This window comes from Melanostigma gelatinosum (assembly GCF_949748355.1).
Source record: "Melanostigma gelatinosum genome assembly, chromosome: 8".
NCBI classification, from domain to species: Eukaryota; Metazoa; Chordata; class Actinopteri; order Perciformes; family Zoarcidae; genus Melanostigma; species Melanostigma gelatinosum.
This window is the reverse complement of record NC_136641.1, coordinates 11,371,537-11,390,855: the sequence shown is the minus strand read 5'-3', so window position 1 is coordinate 11,390,855 and position 19,319 is coordinate 11,371,537. Positions and strand designations below refer to the sequence as shown.

The 19,319-nt window shown below is 39.2% G+C and overlaps 1 protein-coding gene across 1 annotated transcript; it reads right to left on the bottom strand.

Moving 5' to 3' along the window:
* Window positions 1-5,543: 5,543 nt before the first annotated feature.
* On the bottom strand, window positions 5,544-6,581 carry LOC306780412 (transcription factor HES-2-like; the record flags this gene model as incomplete). The annotated part of the gene is given in 6 exon segments (XM_079272784.1): window positions 5,544-5,884; window positions 5,993-6,176; window positions 6,284-6,404; window positions 6,406-6,490; window positions 6,493-6,536; window positions 6,538-6,581. Coding segments are annotated over 6 exon segments (819 nt in total).
* Between the last annotated feature and the right edge of the window lie 12,738 nt (window positions 6,582-19,319).

Here is a 19,319-nt window from a genome sequence, read left to right as displayed (position 1 = left end):
GACAACGTGGATCTCAGCTTTTAGAGGTTACCGTGTTAAGGGACTATTTATGTCCCCTTTCCTCCAATTGTTTTACAAAATGTCTTTCATAGTTAATGGCTAGACCTTGTAAAACATATTAGTTCCATAATAATGTATATTATATGAATGTGTATAGTGTAGCAATGTTTTGTACATTTGTGCTTTCAGTTATCTGCGGCAAAAACATCACATTACTTATTACACAACTGGTAAAAAAAAACAAGTAATTAAGTTAGCTTTTATTTTAGTCCTGCTTTTATTTTGAAGGCAGAGAATAAACACTTTCTTTGTCTGTTCTGCATTGTGGAGATGCCTTTTACAAACACACACTGAGGTTCAGCCTCAACCATACGTTGTTTACACTCCAGGAACTTCTTTCTGTTCCTCAAGTGATTACTGAGCAACAGAAAGAGCATTCAGTTATGCTGCTCCCTACATGCCTCAGTCAGACATGGCTTTGAAATCCAATATTTTTTTAATTGACAGAAAGCCGATCCAGCTGTCATTATCTTATTATGTGATCATATTGTGATCATCAGTGCCATCTGTTTTAAAGATTTTTATGAAGTGTATATCTGTTTAAATATTACTTGCTATGATATGTATTGCTATTATTGTATTAATGTTACTTTACCTTTTTTTCGATGTGTTTTGTGATCCATGATTATTACCTTCATACTTAATCTGATTTATTTTCAGTCTCTGCACGTTTTGCAACATGTGTTTTATGTTCTATGTTGCGCATGAGATAATATTTTCTTGTTAAATAAAAATACAGTGCCTTCATAAAGTATTCAGACCCCTTTGCTTTTGGAAGACTTGATTATGTTTTATTGTGTAAATGTAGCCATTTTTGCGCAACAATCTAGACCAGGGATTCCCAAAGTGGGGTGCGCGCAGCCCTGGGGGTGCGCGAGTTGCCTCTAGGGGGTGCGCGAGAGGAAAAGTGTAATGGCGGTCTGATGGTGTAATAATATTAAATATTTAAAAAAAATGTAATTTTAATTTAAAAACTGTCAGGTGGGACATCTGAAGCTATCAGTCGTAAAAGAGGAGAGGGACAGAGAGAGAGAGAGAGGAATCGGAGGCGAGGGGAACGGAGAGGTGCGTTATTGGGGAGAGACCGGGAGAAGAAATCGAGCCAGAGTCAGAGGAAGATGAGACGGAGGAGACCGAAAAGGAGGAAGGGATAGCACAGACACATCGGGAGCACATCGGCCCATCGCGGAGTCGAGGTGAAAAAGAGGAAACGAGAGTGAGCATCAGACTGGGAAAAAAAGAGGAAATATGATGAAAAGTATCTGTGTCTGGGCTTCACTTGGATTGGCAACGCAGATTGCCCAAAGCCACAGTGCGTGGTGTGCAGTGAGGTTCTGGCTAACAGTCTGAAGCTCTTATTTACGTCGCCACCTGAACACCAAGCATGCCAGTGCAAGTCAAAAGCCCCTTACATATTTTAATATCGAAATTGGAGGAGTTACAAAACAGCCAAAAACAACTGGAGTCTCATTCATGTGTTGGTCTATAAATGACGCACTACGGGCTTCATATCTGGTTACAGAATAGCGAGAAAGGGGCTACCGCACACAATCGCCGAAGACGTGAGCTTGCCAGCTGCCAGAGAGATGGTGGAATGTATGATTGGGGAGAAAGAAGCAAAAACGTTGGACATGATCCCGGTGTCCAACAACACTGTGACGCACCGCATCGATGCTTTGTCCGAAGACATCCTGGCTGCATTAGTCGCTCATTAATTGTAAATTAAATGTGATAATCTGCCTCTGAGCCTGTGCGTGTGTCCTCACATCCGTGTTGCTCTTTAAAAGTGACGCCTTGTGTCACTGAAAGTTATTGAAACTTTGTTGCAGTGTTTCAGGGCGTTTTCACACCTTCAGTTCGTTTGCTTTGTTCCGATTCAGGGATTAATATGATACAATGTTGCAGTTGCACTTGCTCCTTTGTTCGGTTTGTGTTCACACTGCAACATTTAACAGCGGACTAAATCTTGTAAACAAATGCCACGCGCGAGCAAACTGTTCTCTCATTGGTCCGATTCTTATGCGGCTATGAAGGCTTAAAAGGCTCTGTTGCTTCTTTTTTTTTCTTTTTTTATTAAGGGGGGGGGGGGTGCGCGAACCCGGTCGGGATGTAGAAGGGGGTGCGTGGCCTAAAAAGTTTGGGAACCGCTGATCTAGACTAAATAACTCATAATTACAAAGTGAAAGCATGTCTTTAGATTTTTTTGCAAAGTTATTGAAAATCAGAAAGTGACATCTGAAAATATTTAGACCCTTTGGTGTGGCACCACAAAACCGTGGTCAGGTGCATCCCGTTTGCTTTAATGATCTGTGATCAAACTTAATTGGAGTCCATATGGCAAACTGAAAAGACTGGAGATAGTTTAGAAAGCCATGTATGTAAGGTCTCACAATTCATTCTGCATGTAAGGACACAAACCAAGCCATGAAGTCTAAGGAACTATCTGATGACCTACGTGACAAAAGTATGGTGAGGCATTGATCAGGCTAATGGTATGAAACCATTTCTAAAGCTTTGAGTGTTTCCAGGAACACAGCTACCTCAACAATTGTGAAATGGAAGAAGTTTGGAATCCCCAGGACTCTTCCTAGAGTAACCGAGCAACAAGAGTCAAGACCCAACAATCTCTCTAAGAGAGCTTCGGAAGTCCTCTGCAGAGATGGAAGACCCGTCTCAGCCGTATTCCTTCAATCAGGCCTTTATGGTCTAGTGGCTCTATGGAAGCCACACTTGAATAAAAGGCATAATGACAGCTGGCTTGGAGTTTGCCAAATGGCATTTAAAGGACTCTGAGAGCATAAGGGAAAAGATTCTCTGGTTCAGACCAGAGAGACGGAAATGTAGCTCTTTTTGGTAGAACTCCAAACATTATGTCTGGCGAACCGCGCATCACCCAGCAAATACCATCCCTATGGTAAAGCATGGTGGTAGCAGCACCATGCTATGGGGGTGCTTCTCAGCGGCAGAGACAGGGAGAACTGAAGGAAGGATGAATGCAGCCAAATACAGCGAAGAAAGCCTGCTCTAGAGCAACAATGACCCAAAGTATAACCAAGAAAATGTTGGAGCATCGGGACAAGTCTCTGACTGTCCTAGACCCTCCCATCCAATCTGAGCTTGACAGGATGGAATAAACTTCCCAAATCAAGGGGCTGATATAAAGTACTGAATCAAGGGTCTGAATACAAACCCTTTCAATTTGTAAATACATTTGAGCTCTGTATATAACTGACACTGACACTTTTGTCCAGAATGACTCAAAATAAGTGCATTTAAGCACCACAGAAACAACGTAAAAAAATATATATATATGTTCACATTGAATTATTGGTCACTCTGATCATTCCTCCTGCCATGCCAGTTGAGAAGTTCCTTCTTAGAGTTTTAGGACATGTTAGGCCTCTTTGTTTTACCATCCCTCCATTGCAGCTCAGCAAAGAAACGCTGTCATAGGGAGTCTTACACGTAAAAGATTAACTTTAGGAGATACTTATACCTCAGGATGCTGACATGAGACAGTGGATCATCACTTCCATTGAAGATGCACTAAGAATAGATCTTCACAGTCAGTATGGACAGCAGGAATAATGACGTGACTGATGTATTTCAATGCACATTTGGGCGTGTGAGTATTGTTTTAAGAGACTTGAACCTAAACTTGTGCTTTAAAGGACTGGTTTAGTAGCTTGTTTGTATTATCAGTGACCTTTTTGAACAGAATATCATAAGATTTCATACAGTATATTCCCTACCTCATAAACCAGTGTTTTCGTCAGTTCATCCCAGTTCAGTCTGACAGTAAACCTGGACAGACATGAAATGTGTTTGAGAAAGGGCTTAATCCACTCGATAATATTTCCTGTTGTTGTTGGTCCATTCAGCAATTCTCCAAGAACCAAGATTTATGACTCGTCTGACTAAAGACAGTATAAACAATTATATCATGAATGTTGTGAAAAGGATCATGTTAATTTCTTTATAGAATAAAAAATATATATATTGGTCAAATCTAGGATGTTGGGCCAATTGTTTTTTAAAAGACACAGAGCTAATGTCATGTTGAATAAAGATACAACATTTGGGTGCAGGTTAATGATGATTTTAATACCATATTACAGTGAACAATGGCTAACGCCAGCATACAATTAAAAAAATGGAACTCCATGTTGTTATTCCTCTCCTGCCGCAACACTGTTGTCTCAGTGAATAGAAATATCAACACGTTGTGAGATGCCAAAAGTAAATGTATACCAACATAATGCATTATAGGCCAAGTTTAGAAAAAGAAAGTAAATTATTAGAACTGGTCAGTATTATTCTGCCCTTGTGCAACAAAATGTTAAACGTTGTATCATTTTGATACATTCTGGAGAATAGTTGGTTCTCAGCTAATTTTTGCTTCACGGACACTATTTTTTAACAGACTTTATTCTCTAAATGCATATAAACTGTGACCCTGATGACATTTTTAAAAGTAGTTTATGCAAAATAAACTGCAACAGTAAACATCTAAAGACTGTATGATCATGTAGTAGTGTAAAGAATAACTACATGGTAGATGTACTAATTTGCAATATCAGTAAAAAGAGGTAAATTATGGATATGCCTCCAAACAAGGGTTACTGAGATGTGAAATAGTCTGACCATTTGCCTATTTATAAGCCATAATCACATGGATAGGATGATTTAGGAAATGTTATGTAAAAGGACTGAGAAACAAGTGTGTTTTGGGTGACAACAAATGCGCGATTGAAATTCCCAACTGCAGTCATCTCAGTGTGTGTCCCATCGCCCAACCAGTCCAACTTCGTCCCACCAATTTGGCGGCAACTATGCGCCTCACATCTGCAACAATAGAGCAGCTGCTCATCCGCATCAAAAGGCTCAGGCTGACCTCTGGCTTTATGCGTCCCCGCGCCTTTTTCATTCCTTTCATATTACTGAGATTCCTCTTAATAAGACGGTTTCATGATAAATTGGAGATCGTTTGAACACACCAAAACCAAAGATCAAACAACAGCAATATTCGAGAAATGTACATTTATTGAAAAGCTTTTGTTGATTACAAAACATTTGAAGAATCACAAAACATGTTTTTTATATATACACATAACGTCATTGAACATAATCCTATTTAACACATAGTGCTTACAGACTATTTTTTTGCACAGACCAAAATACTTTTAAGTCCATCGTGCAAACCTCAAACAAATTAACCCTTGGGGTTTTACAAAAGTGTTGTCTACAACCCATATATCTTTGGAACCCCAAAGAGGATTGCATTTTAAAAAGCTCAAAGACTTCAGTCTCTCTAAGATCTGTGCTCGTGTGCTCTCTGGCATTAAACGCGAAATGAGTTAAATGCTGAATGAAATTATTGTACTGCGACTCCAACAATTCATGATCGCTAAGACATACAGATACAAATGGCATAAATAACATCACAAAATAAATAACACGCATGAGGTGAATGTCCATCTAATCTACCAAGGTCTCCACATGGCAGCATTGACCGCCTGTGGTGCTGACTGCGCTCGGCTGGGAGCCACTGCGCCGCCGCCGCCGCTGCTGCTGCGGGACTGGCTCTCCATTCTGGAGCTGAAGCTGGATTTGAGGCTCAAGAGTCTCTGTTGGATCTGAGGGAGAGTCTTGGAGCTCTGAGCGCAACAGTTCAGGCAGGTCGAGGTGACGGCGGCGGACATGGACTGCTGGACGAATTCGTTCACCCGCTGACACGCGTCTTGATCCAGACTCGTTTTGGGAAGCATGGTGGAGACGCGCTGGAGGCAGGCTTTGAAGCCGTCCTTGTAACTGTCTGCGGAATCTGGAGGGAAAAGAGATTTCATTCGTGACTTGAATTTAATGTGGAGACCACAATCTCAGATAAGATGGTTTGCGCGATGCGTTTCGTAGTTCAAGAGATGAGGCGTACCTTTGACGGGAGAAGAAGGAAGGTCTCTGAGGAAACGGACGGTCATTTCCAGAATATCAGCTTTCTCCAGCTTGGAGTAGCGTGCGTTGTCTTTGCCAACCAGAGGAAGAATCAGGCTTTTCAAATGACTGAGACTGTCGTTGATACGAGCACGCCTTCTCTTCTCCAGCAAGGGTTTAAGAGTCTAGAATAAACAATGAAAACACGTTATTCCGCTGCACTTTTAAAAAGGGTGAAATGAGAAAACATTTACAGTAACGTAAGCCTATACAGTGTCTCTCTTTCTTTTACCTTTCTCAGTTCGTTGGCTTGTTTTCTCTGGGCCACGGTGGACCTGGCAGGGAGAGGCTGGCCGGCCTCGGTAGTGATGCTGGGACTCATTTCGTTTGCTGCTTGTTGTTGTACTTTTTTGAGTGGAGATACTTGCTCTTGGAGCGGCTGCGCTGAAGTGTGCTGCAGAGCCGGAGAGCCTCCTATTTATGTGGGTCCGGCGCGTCAGGGGGGCGGGAACACAAGCCATTGTGCTGGGCGTTGGACACAAGGAGGGGCGATGCCTTTGGGAGATGAGCGGAGCTCCCGTCTGGACCATCTGGTCCCTTTGGGACCCTGCGTCTACACCGCTGGTATGCGGAGCTTCGTGATGATGTTGCACTTTATTGCGTTTGAAATTTAAAGCTTTAACATTCATCGAAGATCCACCCCGTACAAGCCTTACCAACGCTGTGTTTCTACCAGATTATATCAGCTCCTCTTTTGTAATATTCATCAGGATTGCTTCTTTATTCGCCTGCATGGCTTTGTTGTTAAATTGACAATCTTTCTGTTTATTACCCAGTGTATTATTATTATTGTTTTGCATTGATCATTTCCACAAATGAGCATCCACATCTCTAAAACAAAAAGTTCAATGAGATATGCCTGAAAGTTGCACTGTTATGGATAAACAATTAAAAAAGTTAGAGCCATTATCAATATACGTACATTCAATCAGTTTATTTATGCTAATGGTCCCGATTTGTCAATCCGCCACAACAAAAGAACCTGAACCCGATGAGTGATTCTGAGGTGACAGGACTAATCTATTCCTCCAATAAATAAACCAGATAGCCAAGCGACGCTATGTATGAATTAACATCTGCTTGTGCACCCTCGGCAGCTTGTTTCCAACATCAACAACACGATGTTTACCTGGAGCAGTGGAGGAGACGGGAGTGGCGTGACAACCACGCAAGGTGCGCGCATCTGCGGAGTATAGTATATGCATGTACACACACACGCACACGCACACACACATAGTAATCCTGTAGCACACAAGCCATGCTATAACACAACAGGAATATAATAAGCATCTGTTTCAGTACAAAACTGGACCTCTTTTGAAGTGAGAATCCCTTAAAAACTACAATATTTAACACAATATTCAAAAGTTAAAATAAACAGATTCAATTTTGACATCCTCGAACACAGCGAAGTGAGCTGCCTAGGATTCACGCGCTCGGCACGCGCCACAAGCGCGCAACAGATGGGAGCCCCCCCTCTTCTTCTCATGTTCCGTCTCTACACACCAGACACACCCCCTCCTCTGTTTCCCACTGCTTCACCGCTTTGCCGCTGCTCCCATCAGCATCCCGGCTCATCATCAATGTGCTTCAACGTTTTTCGTATTTTTTGGAGGGTGGAGGTTTTGGGTCTCAGCGCATATAGACACAATGGCACAGTGATGGCCTATATACGTTAATACAAAGCAGACCAAGTAAAAACTTCACTGCCCAACAAGATGCTAAACGGACGTCCTACGATACATTCCCCGTAAAAAACACCAAATGAAACTCCATCTTTTAGATATAGCAAACTGTTTACGCACAAAAGGCTTGCAACACTTCCAACCTCAAGGCTTAAGGGGATATAAAGAGCGGGAACATGCTGAACACACTGAAAGCTCAATTACATTTCAGTTGATGTATTTACATGAGGAAACAGATATGTAGTTCAACACGTTCTTATCATTTTGGTAAACACAACGTTGATCCTCGGTTGCAAGCTGTCCTGTAGCTTGAGGGGATTCAACCCTCTCATTATTTTCCAAGCATTAGATGCGCGGTTTTGCACGCGTCCTGCCCCATGGGGCCCCAAATAACTGCCATCAAGTCCAGTCTGCGAACGGACCCTTAGAGATAAAAAAAAAAAAAAAAAAAACCCAAAAAGTGCACGAGAGGCTTCGGTTGGGACCCTTTTTGTCCTGGTTCCAGCGTGGGTATCCATCTGTGCAAGCTGAGAGCACAGTGATCCTTTGTTGAAGGACGTACAGAACAGTGGACTTTTACAGCAAGTGTATGGGAGAGGGATATGATTAGCTTCTTTGTTTTCTTTTTGTTAAACTACTGGCTAATGAATTCAATACGTTACGATTTGTCAGATTTACGTCGAATAAAAGAAAAACTAGCTAAATGTATGAATAGGCCTATATATGGCCTAAGGATTATCATTACAAGAACAACATAACTAACAGTTTGGGGCAAGAGTATAATCTGGAGCAAAAAGTTCAAATGTGTTTTATGTATTCCCAGAAAATATCTAAAATCTTAACCTGTGAGTTTGAGAACATAATTCTGAGAAGTGAGAATTTGTTCGGCATGAGACTGACACGAGTCACAGCGATCAGACAGATGGATCCTGCGCTTGTTTATTCATGCGTGAAACCAAAAGCGTAGACGAACTCTGCCTTGATGAGGGCGATGGTGCAACACCGCGGCTACATGGAGACTTCAGACTTCCGGTTTACCAGACTTCATAGTGGGACTGTAGCTGAAAGAAAGGATGTCTGGCATCCCAAGCCAAAATCTATGCCAACATTATCCGCATCATACTGAAGCGTCAGTAGACTGCTGGCTGGAGTTTGATTCCAGCATTGAGACAACCAAGTCTGAATGGACTTCCTATTGTGCAGTGTGTGATCAAATCCGACTCGATTTTATATATTAAAATGTATTAAAATGATAATTTATCGTATTAGGACGTCCTTTTAGCACCTTATTGTGCCGTGTTGTTTTTACTTGGTCTGCTTTGTATTCCCCCGCACCCCCCCCCCCAAATAAAAGCATAAAATGTAGATTATACATTTTGCATGGGCGTAAAGAATGACATATTTCTTGTGCTTCCTGTGAGATGGTTGAAAATGGATGATGAATGAAATGCTGAAAGAAATTAAATATAATATATAATATATAATATATAATATATAATATATAATATATAATATATAATATATAATATATAATATATAACATATAATATATAATATATAATATATAATATGTAATATATAATATATAATATATGATATATGATATATAATATATAATATATAATATATTAAATATAATTAAAAACAATTCCATGTTGATATGGTTTGAGGCGTGCATTTAAGCTGCAAATTGTCACTTCTGTTTTCTTGTAAATAACGAGGATGAAATAAGAATTTCTGTACAAATATAACTAAATTCTAACAGTATTACAGTTAAATACAGGACACAGTATTTTAATTTTGGTACCAAAATCAATCCTGAACATCATCAGTATGCTACTGATTTGAAGGCATCATGCAGTATTTTAGTTTTAGAAGTAATAGAGGGACAGATGCAACCATCTTCATCATTTAATCATTGTTCATCCACCTATCAAACAAACAGATGAGTAATATCATGATGAGAGGATACAATTATATTTGGCCATTTGGTGACCCAAAAGTGCTAAATTCTTGCTTACCTTAAATTAGTATAATCTAGCAAGCATCTGGCAGGCACAAGAGAGCGTTTTTAGAGGAAGTTTGTCTTCATCAGATGTTTGAATAGTTTGAACATGTTTGTAGGACTGCTTTTTCTTGAGGAGATTCAGTAAGTTAAAGCTATACTTGCTTAATAATATCAACTAACATGTACTTTGCTGCAGAGGGGACACATTTCATTTTTATTTTGGCTGTTTAACCTGTGGTGTTGTACTTGTTTCAGCCTTGCTTGTGAGTAAAAATCCATTTCAGTTAGTGATTCAGAATTTGCTGAAATTAAATTTTTTTAATTCTAATGTCAGCAACATCTTCGAAATGTAAATTAAGTCAAATGTAAATGCAGTACTCAGTTTTCTATGAGCATTGTGCTCAACAAGGGTCTACCACCTCAGAGGCTTTACCGGCGAGTCCTCGTTTAAAACTGTATAATCGAGCAATGGAGGGGAAGCAATTATACAAGTGTTAATGAACTCGTATGGAACATTGACTTAAATGTGATGTTATTAGATTATTGGAGAATGTACTGATGTATACTGGAGTTATTTAGTTAAACACGCTATATACGAACAACACCCAATATTTCGGTCACTTAATTAAACAATTCTCCTTGTCTGCATCAGTTTGGACAGACCGAGCCAAGGATGGATGTTTCAGCACTGAAGGCTGAAGGCAATAGCAACACTGTAGAAACACAGTATATTACTGGCAGCTTACAGTAGCTAAAAAATTACAATGCAAACCTCACTTTCTACTGTAGAAAATGGCAGTACTGTTGAATTACATTATGGTAGTTTCACTGTAAAACAGCAGGATGCTGGAGACCTCAGCTGCTAGTAGTTTACTGTATTTGTATGGGAACATTAGCAATACAACATGCAACAACATATTTCAAATGGTAGGTCTGTTTCTCCTGTTACAGTGAGATATTTGATTCAATTTATTGAAATTAATTTGACTTCTGTTGCAAATGGAAAAATATGTTTTAGATTTAAAGCTGCACCAACTAAAAAAAAAAAAACTGGTATGTGGACCTTGTGCCATGGTTAACTTATTTATTACTTATCAACTACTTGTTTTTGAAGAGGAGGTCCCAAAACTGTCAGGGCTTCCATGAACTAAAGGGATGTGGTTGAAGGGATCTTCCTGATATTGTAAGGGCATACACTTCTCTCTCTGGCTTTTTTTTCCAGAGCCTCATCTGTGGCTTTGCTTCTCTGATCAAGAGGAGATAGGTGTGGTTGACACTTTTGCGCCTTGTGGTGGTGCTTAATGAGGTGACCACTGTCCGCAGTGCTGAAGAGGGAGAGGGTGTTTTAACAGTTGAAAGCTGTCTGTGGGGATAAATTATTGTTCTTAAGTCACTCATTCAGGCCTGTCACTACAATATGTTGGCCCTTATGTAATTGTTCTTAGAAGGTCTGGATACTAAATACTTTGGTCTTTTCTTTTCTTTAGATGCCCAAAATGGCAACTCATACTGAATGAAAAATCTGCAATGAGATGTGTTAATGAAATAGAGAAGGGTTTTCTATGTTTGGACTTTATCATGAGAGGAACTTATTAACACCCTGCTAATGAATCAACCTTCCAACATCGACACACCAGCTCTATTATCAGTCTAACTGACATCAGTCAACAGCATGGGTCTATAAACAATCAAAAAGATCCATCTTCATCAAGTGTTTCTTTGTTCTATGTCAGTTATCCTGATATGTCAGTTATCCATCAACAAATGCATAAAAGTACTAATGACTGTTTTGGCCCTTTTGTGTAGAATCTAAAGCAACACAATAGAACAGCATGAATTTTGCTACTTTTACAAGGGTGTAAATTATTTTATGTTATATGTGCATATAATATATATGCGTTATATTGAAAAATATTCTAATATTTGCTCCCCTCACTAACTGGTAATACATAAGCATTGTCAAATTATAATTCATGGCAGAGCTGTTCTTGGCATATAATCAGAGGCTAAAATGTATAAAAATGTATATTTTATTTTATTGTAGATTAAAAATAGTCAAATATTCGTTTCCAAATGTTTTTGCATATAGCCCCGTTTTGTATTGTTGGTTCGTTTTGTCAAGGCACTGATGAGACGCAGTCACTCTGGGGATGCAAAAGGAAGACCTATCCAAATTTGCTAAGAAGCTCCCCGCCTAAAACAACGCTATAGTTTCATAAAGCATCTGCCACAGCAGTGACGACAACCCAAACTTGTTTTCTCCCGCACGAAGTCCATCCGACGTCACTGATTCTGTCCAAAGTCTGCGTCAGCATCCTACAGGTCGCGTGCTAAATGAGACGGTAACAAAAGAGGTTTAATGATAAATTAAAGTGCTCTCTGAATAAAACGCCACTAACCAAGCAGCCCAAATCATGAAACAAGTGACATTTCTATGGTATGCAAGTCTTTGACTTAAGTTATTTAAACCTATACATCAAAGAGTCTAAAAATATCTTACATTTATGTCAAATTATTTCAGGGCCCTCATATATTCTAAACAATGCAATGTTGCGTTACACGTGATATAAATTATGTAAAACATGATCAAATGTGGACAAAAATATAGATTTTGAATGAAAGAACCAGGTTTAGGTTGAATTATGGCTTTAACTGAATGAAAGACAAAGACTGGAGAGGTTTTGGAGATGTCATGCAAACACTAGTGGCGCTTTTATTACTTTACAAACGCCTTAATACGTCTATTGCCACTGTCGCAGTTGAAAAGCAAGTTTATTGCAGAGCATCGAGCCTGCATGGCGTCGTTTTCAGAGAAGCCTTTTTGCGTAATTGTACATTGCATAAATCAGAGGGATGGCTCAGACAGGATTTGAATATCCAACCAGGCCTAACCAAGCCAAAAGCCAAGCTGCAAGGCGCAGCACACATCTGGTGGCGCACATTTGTTTTGCTCTTCAAAGTTGACAAAGGTAAACTTATAGCGTCGCATTGGCTTCTCCACCAATAGCAGTCGTTTCCAGCTCTGACACACATGTAATGCACCTCGCTCAACAGAGTCAGTAACACGCTATTCACGTTTAGGGAACAGACGTTGATGATACAAAAGCGACACTAAAACATACAATAATTAAATGTTTTTGTTTTGTTGTTGATTATGTTGTTAATGAAATGTCTGGCGCCGATATTAGAGATTAAAGCCGCCACACCTAGAGAGGACAGGACAGGCGGCTTCTTTGGCGGGTTTTTTGAAAATGGGATTTCTGATCGAGTGGGATCCATTGTGCTGCCATATCAGGGGCACGAGAACAGCACGAGCCAGGAGAACAAAGGCAGCAGATGGCTTTCCTGCTCCGATTAATTATTGTTTAAGTGCAGGGACCATTAAGAATTGTCCAGGGGGAAATTAAAGAGTGGGAGGTTAATCACGAAAATACATATATTGTATATTCTATGTTGCAGTAATGTCCGATATCGAGGAAAGATATTGTCCAAGTCTACTAATAAGGCAGATTTATTTTTATGTTTCAAAAATAATTAATATCATTGCTGTAATAACAATGGAATAAAAAAGGAATAAAGGGATCACATTTGGCCAAAAAAAAAGGTTGTGCTCATCAACTCAAAATGTATTCATTGTTGCTATATGAGCACGGATGTTTTTTTTTTTGTTTTGTTTTTGTTTTTAATGTGGGCCTTTCTCCGCTTTTCAAATATTTTTTGGAACATTTTTACAAGAAATTTATACTTTTATTACATTTTCAATTTTAAATGAACCTGGCCACAGCAAATCAGCAAATTAAATTGCTCTGCTTGTTGTACGAACAACCCAGTGAGACCCAAGCTTACAGTCTTAAGCTCAAACAAAACAAAGAATATAGAATTTTAAATCCATATTTTTTTAGCTGCAGCATGGTCCTCCTGCAGTCCTCCAGGAGTGCATCAGCAACGCTATGGAGGGGCGTGGCCTGAACGAGGTTTCCGCCCACAGAGAAAACGCGTCTCTGTCATTTGGCCCCAAACCTCGTGCTGCAAAAGGGCGCTCAATACAACCACAGTCTTCAACCAGCAACGACCTGCACGCGCCGCTGCATGGGCTTTAAATGACGAGCAGAGGGGCAACGAAGTCACACCCTGGTATGTTATCTTTTCCTTTTAAATTACATTTATACCAGCTTGTGCTTTGAGCATGTTACTCATGTGTAGTATATAAGGCTTAATATCTCAAGACACTGATTTACATTGAACCTAAGCCACTTATCTTCATCTGTCTCAATTAGCCGTTTTAATATGATATATGTGTATGGCTTAATACGATAAATATATTGTCAGTATTAGATGTAACGCTGTCTGAGCTTAAATAATGAGATTTGTCGAACAAGTTGAAAATGAAATCTATAACCTGTAACACGTGACTGTCAATGTTTGGATTATATTTTATTATATTGCAACATGAATATCTGCTATATTAACATGTGTTGTATACTCTGACTCCAATGTATAATGTGTAGTTATTTGGGGTTATTAGGCTAAAGTCAAATTACTGAGGACCTTATAACTTATAAAATAAAATAAACGGAGACAGAGAAAAACTATTTAAACTCCACCACATGTTCAGTCAATTTATTTCTTAATTTGCACTGAACTCTGACATTGTTAAAACGCCTGTCTTGTCAAATCAGTTGTCCTGTTTCTGTCAGTTGCTAATGAGCTTGAGTGTGAGAAAGTCTGACCGTAGAAATTCTCACTGCAGCTCACGGATGACTGGGTCCCTGTGGGAGAGACATCACGCCTGCGTTCAAGGGGACAGAAGACATCTAACTTGTGTTGAGAAGAAACAAGCTGCAACAACGTACCAATTCAGAAATGTTTATTCCTACTTTTGTTGGTTAATTCTAGAAGTTTGTCTGCACTAAATGTTTCAGGGATCATCATAAGGGAAACAACCACGAATTATAAGTTGCAACTGTTATACAGAAAATGTGTCTATCTTCTGATAGGTTTCAGTCTGGATGGTTTTATGAAAGAAAAAGTATGTCCATCTAAAAAGAAGACAACTTATTTTCCACAACATTAGTTGCAATTGCGAAAAGGAGTTTATTGAATAGCTTATTTTTCAGTAAGGAACATGATCCAAACAAGTTCTCATATTTCTGTCTGAAAAGGCCGAAAATAGAGGATTATAGACTTTTAATGTTTGTTCAGATTACTATCAGAAGAGCAAAGTGATTGGGGTGAAAAATCACTCAAATTCAGCATAAAGTACTGAAATCGGTGCTATATCAAATGCAAAGTGAGCTCTAGAATAAACAGTACATATCAGGAGGCTAAATGTGAGCATTTCAGAATGAAATGACTACAAAACATGTGTTCAATTACTGCGATTGCATAATTCATGAAGAGTTTGAATTAAAAAGAGGCTTATTCTGTGACATGTAAATCGCAAATATATTAAAAATGTAAATATAAAATGTATTACATTTACAATAAGATTGCCATATGTAGGTATCAACTTCTTAATGCTCCATGCAGAGAATACTTTACAAAAGACTGCTTTAAGATGTTTTCCTGGCTTAAATTTGATTATTTTTAAGTTACCCAATTACTGTGGACGGCATATATTGAACACTACCCTTGTGATGATGTATATTTTGTAATCTAAACTACTGTCCAAAAATAAAAAAAATTACAAAACAAAAAATGCATTTTTAGCTCCAGATATGCCAATCCAAAAGACGAGATAAGATTCAATTATGCAATAATATTATGAAGATGGGAGGGTGGAAAAGGATGAATAAAGTGATTTCCTCTCGTTGTGTGTGTTGGTCTTCTTTCAGCTGCTTAATAAAGTTCATTTTGTCCAGTCTCTGTTTTTATGAACAAATATGCCTCTTATGTGAATTGTATTCTTTATGTTGCATTAAGTAAACATTTAGCTGATTCAATATTGTTAGTATTTTAGATTATACACGCTTCTCTCCGTGGTTTATCATAGACTGAAGGCATCCTCCAAGCACGCGCCCAGGTTTACTGAAGCAAAAGCAATTACAGGGCACGCGCCACCCAGCTCGGCAGTTGCAGATGGGCGCGAGGAGCTCCTCTACAGGAATATTTGTTTTGTCAGTTTTAAATGTGGTTTTAAATCCATGATGTCTGACGTGGTAAATGGAGTTTTAACAAAATGTTATTGTCATTATTATTATTATGATCATTAATATTATTCTTATTACTACTACCATGTTTATTATCATAATCATCAACTAAAATATTCAAACTCGAAATCAAATTTTCTAGTGGCCATTATCGAGACTTGCCTTCTCATAAATAGGTTATGGTTTTGGGTCAGGCATAACAATGGTAATTCATTATCTATCTGTGACAGGCATGGTCCGCTGTTTCAAAGCTCAAATATAGAACAAAAATCATAAATTGTTCACTTTTACCAACGGGTTTCGTGTTCCTCTCTGGGTTGTACTGGATTTAACTGTATCAATGCGTGTGGGCCGTGTACACCGCTGCAAACAGGCCGTGGGTTATACGTTAGAAGCAGCATGGACTTGAGCAGAAAATGTCATTATTTGAATGTTGCCGCGCAGCAGCAGATGTGACCATACAACAGATGGGGCCCACGCGCTGAATAATTGAGTCTAATTTGAATAACTGTCGCACGACTGACGCGTGCAAGAAATATCCCAGCTTTCCCAGGCTCCGAGGAAAAACCGTTGGCAGCCCCTTTCCAGTTCAATAGGGATTTAGTCTCTCACTGCTTGAAGTAGTGGGAGCGTCTTTGATGAAGCCTGGGAAAAGACTCCAGATCACCTACACATGATTAAATCCTGTGTCAACCCTTCATCGTAAAGCTGGTTGCAGCTGCAGCAAAGACGTGTTCTGCGTTTCATGTCGACCTCATTTAGTAGACTGGCAGATAAATAGATAAACACACTTAGACAGTTAAGTAGACAGAACAAATAGCCAATGACAATACAAATATAGGTGTCAAACTGTAGCCTATTCATTATGAACAGTTCCTTTTTTTAATCTGGGTCGGTATCAAATACAGTGAGTTTATTTATGTTGTTTCTTTCTCTTGCAAAACAAAAAAATCACTTTGATAATTAAATGAATTCACAATATTTCTTTCTACTATCCAGTGAATAGTATAGGCTGTAGACTATGAAAAACAATAAATATATTCCACAAAATAAGATGTATTAGGTTATTGCTCAAATAAGCCTCATCATAGAGGCCTGTAGGATATTCGTTTATATCTGCATATGCCTATCATTCCTGTAACATAAGATAAGCTATGTATTATGCTATAATGGCAGTGATGGAGTGCCCACAAAATCGTGTTAGGAAGTTATTGTCCACGTCCTTTAGGGAATTGTACCATTAGTCAGACCACTCGTGGGAATTCCCCCTCACCTCCCCCTAAATCGGCGCGTGGTGTCTATGACAGTTGGACCAGTGCAACAGATGGTCCGGAGAGGCACGCGCCGAGCACGAGACTAACCCACCCCCCTCCATTACAGCAAACCCACCCACATCAGGCAGGAGCCGCTTCAGCGCAAAAATCAATCAACCTAATCTGACAGTGTGAAGAGGCAAGAAGTGCGGAACCTTAGTGTGAGGATGCAAGTTTTCTTGTTACGATGTTAGCTCCCAAAAGATCCTGTGAATATAAGAAAGCGCGAAATATACATTGACCTAAACAAGAATGAACACGAGTAAACTTGAATTATAGCCTTTATATGGTGTGTAAAAAGCCAGCAGTTAAATTGGCCCATAGCTTTGATAAACATGTACGTTACTTTAGTTTTTTTATTATGATGTCGTTATTCGGACATAGGCTATTCAATGTCCCAACGTGTGTGAGATAGATGTGATTTAGATAAGTCAATACAAACTGTTGACTTGACACCTGAACACCTCCGCAGGTGCAGCTGTACCTTGATGAATATCAAGCTTTCCTGCCACCGTTTGGTGATTAAAAGTATTACAGTTCAAAACAACGTTAGGTTAATGCAACATGCGTTTACTATTATGATATATCAAGCAAGACAACGTCAAATCAAACCAAATGTATAATGTGTGTGGTTTATTTTCAACATCTTGTATTTATGAACAGCAAGTGGAAGTAAAAGCTGAGCAGACAAACGGTTTAAATGTGTAAGACGTAGGCTTAGGTTGAGTTATTTGACTGTGTGAGTGAGTACATTTATCTCTCACACACATCCAGTGGTGGCAGGCACACTCCTCCATCCTTACATCTACTTACAAGTAAAAGCCCTCCATTCAAAATTATACTCGAGTAAAAGTGCAGCCAAATGTCTAAAGTATAAAAATAATCATTATAAAACGGTCCCATGTTATATCTTAAATTATTGGATTATTGTTCCGTACATCCATTAATCTGTAAGCATAAACTTTGTATGCCGTTAGGTACTAAAATGAAGACTCATATTGTAGATTATATGTTTTGTATATACAATCTAAATCCTCAAAGTAACTAATGTCAGATTAAAGTAGTGAAGTAAAAATCTTTCTCTTGAGTGGATTGGAGATAACGTTGCATAAACTGCAGATACTCAAGACGCCTTTTCTTAAAATTGTACTTAATTACTTACTAAATATAATGAGTTATTTCCACAACTGCACACATCACAACAAATCATTGCAATTGCAATATTGTTTTCACTTTATTCATCTCCCAGAAGAAAATAGTTCCACTCTTGGCAGGATTTGTATGCATCAGCTGCTAGTGCACACAGTTATAGTAAATACTTGAAGGTTCTTTGTGACCACAACAATTTCATTTAGCAAAATAATAAACGTTTACTAGTAGTAAGAATAAACGTATTATATTGTGATATACAGGATCTATAGGTACAAAAGGAAAGAGAGATGGGTTTCATATTATTTTCACAGAAGCAGAAAATTATGCTTTTCTTGACAGTTAATAACAACAACAAATAAATAATAATGATGATAATAACAATAAGAGATAGCTCCACAACAGGATATACAACCTCTCACTAAACAGACACATTCCACAAGTGCAACAATTTCCCAAAAGCTACATTTTACGACAGGCCAGCAGATGGCCCTCTACGTGTACACAGACTGGGGCCCACATGTAAAATGAATGCCGTTGAGGCCGCATGCAAACAAGACTGGGTGTGTGTTCAAAAAGTACATTGCTAAATTAGTAGCCGCGGGTCTGTACTTGACTGACACCCACCACCACAGTGGGCAGTGGGCTTTACTCGGGGCTCCAAGAAGCCTCTCCGTACTGGCCCTTTAACTTCTGAGCCGATTTCCAGAAAGCAACAACCTGTAACAGGCTCAGTGATCCTCCCCCTGATGGATTATTTAACCGGCGCTGAGTCCCATCTCGCCATCTGCTATAGCAAGAAAAACACTGCGGAATATTCTCAGAGGCACATGACGTTGGCAAACAGGGTGAATAAAGGCATTAAAACAAAGATAGTTTAGTGGGACGCATACACTAAACGTGCGTAACAGGTGTTCAGCATCCCGTGGGCGCCAGAGAGAAAAGACGCGGATAAATAAATGAG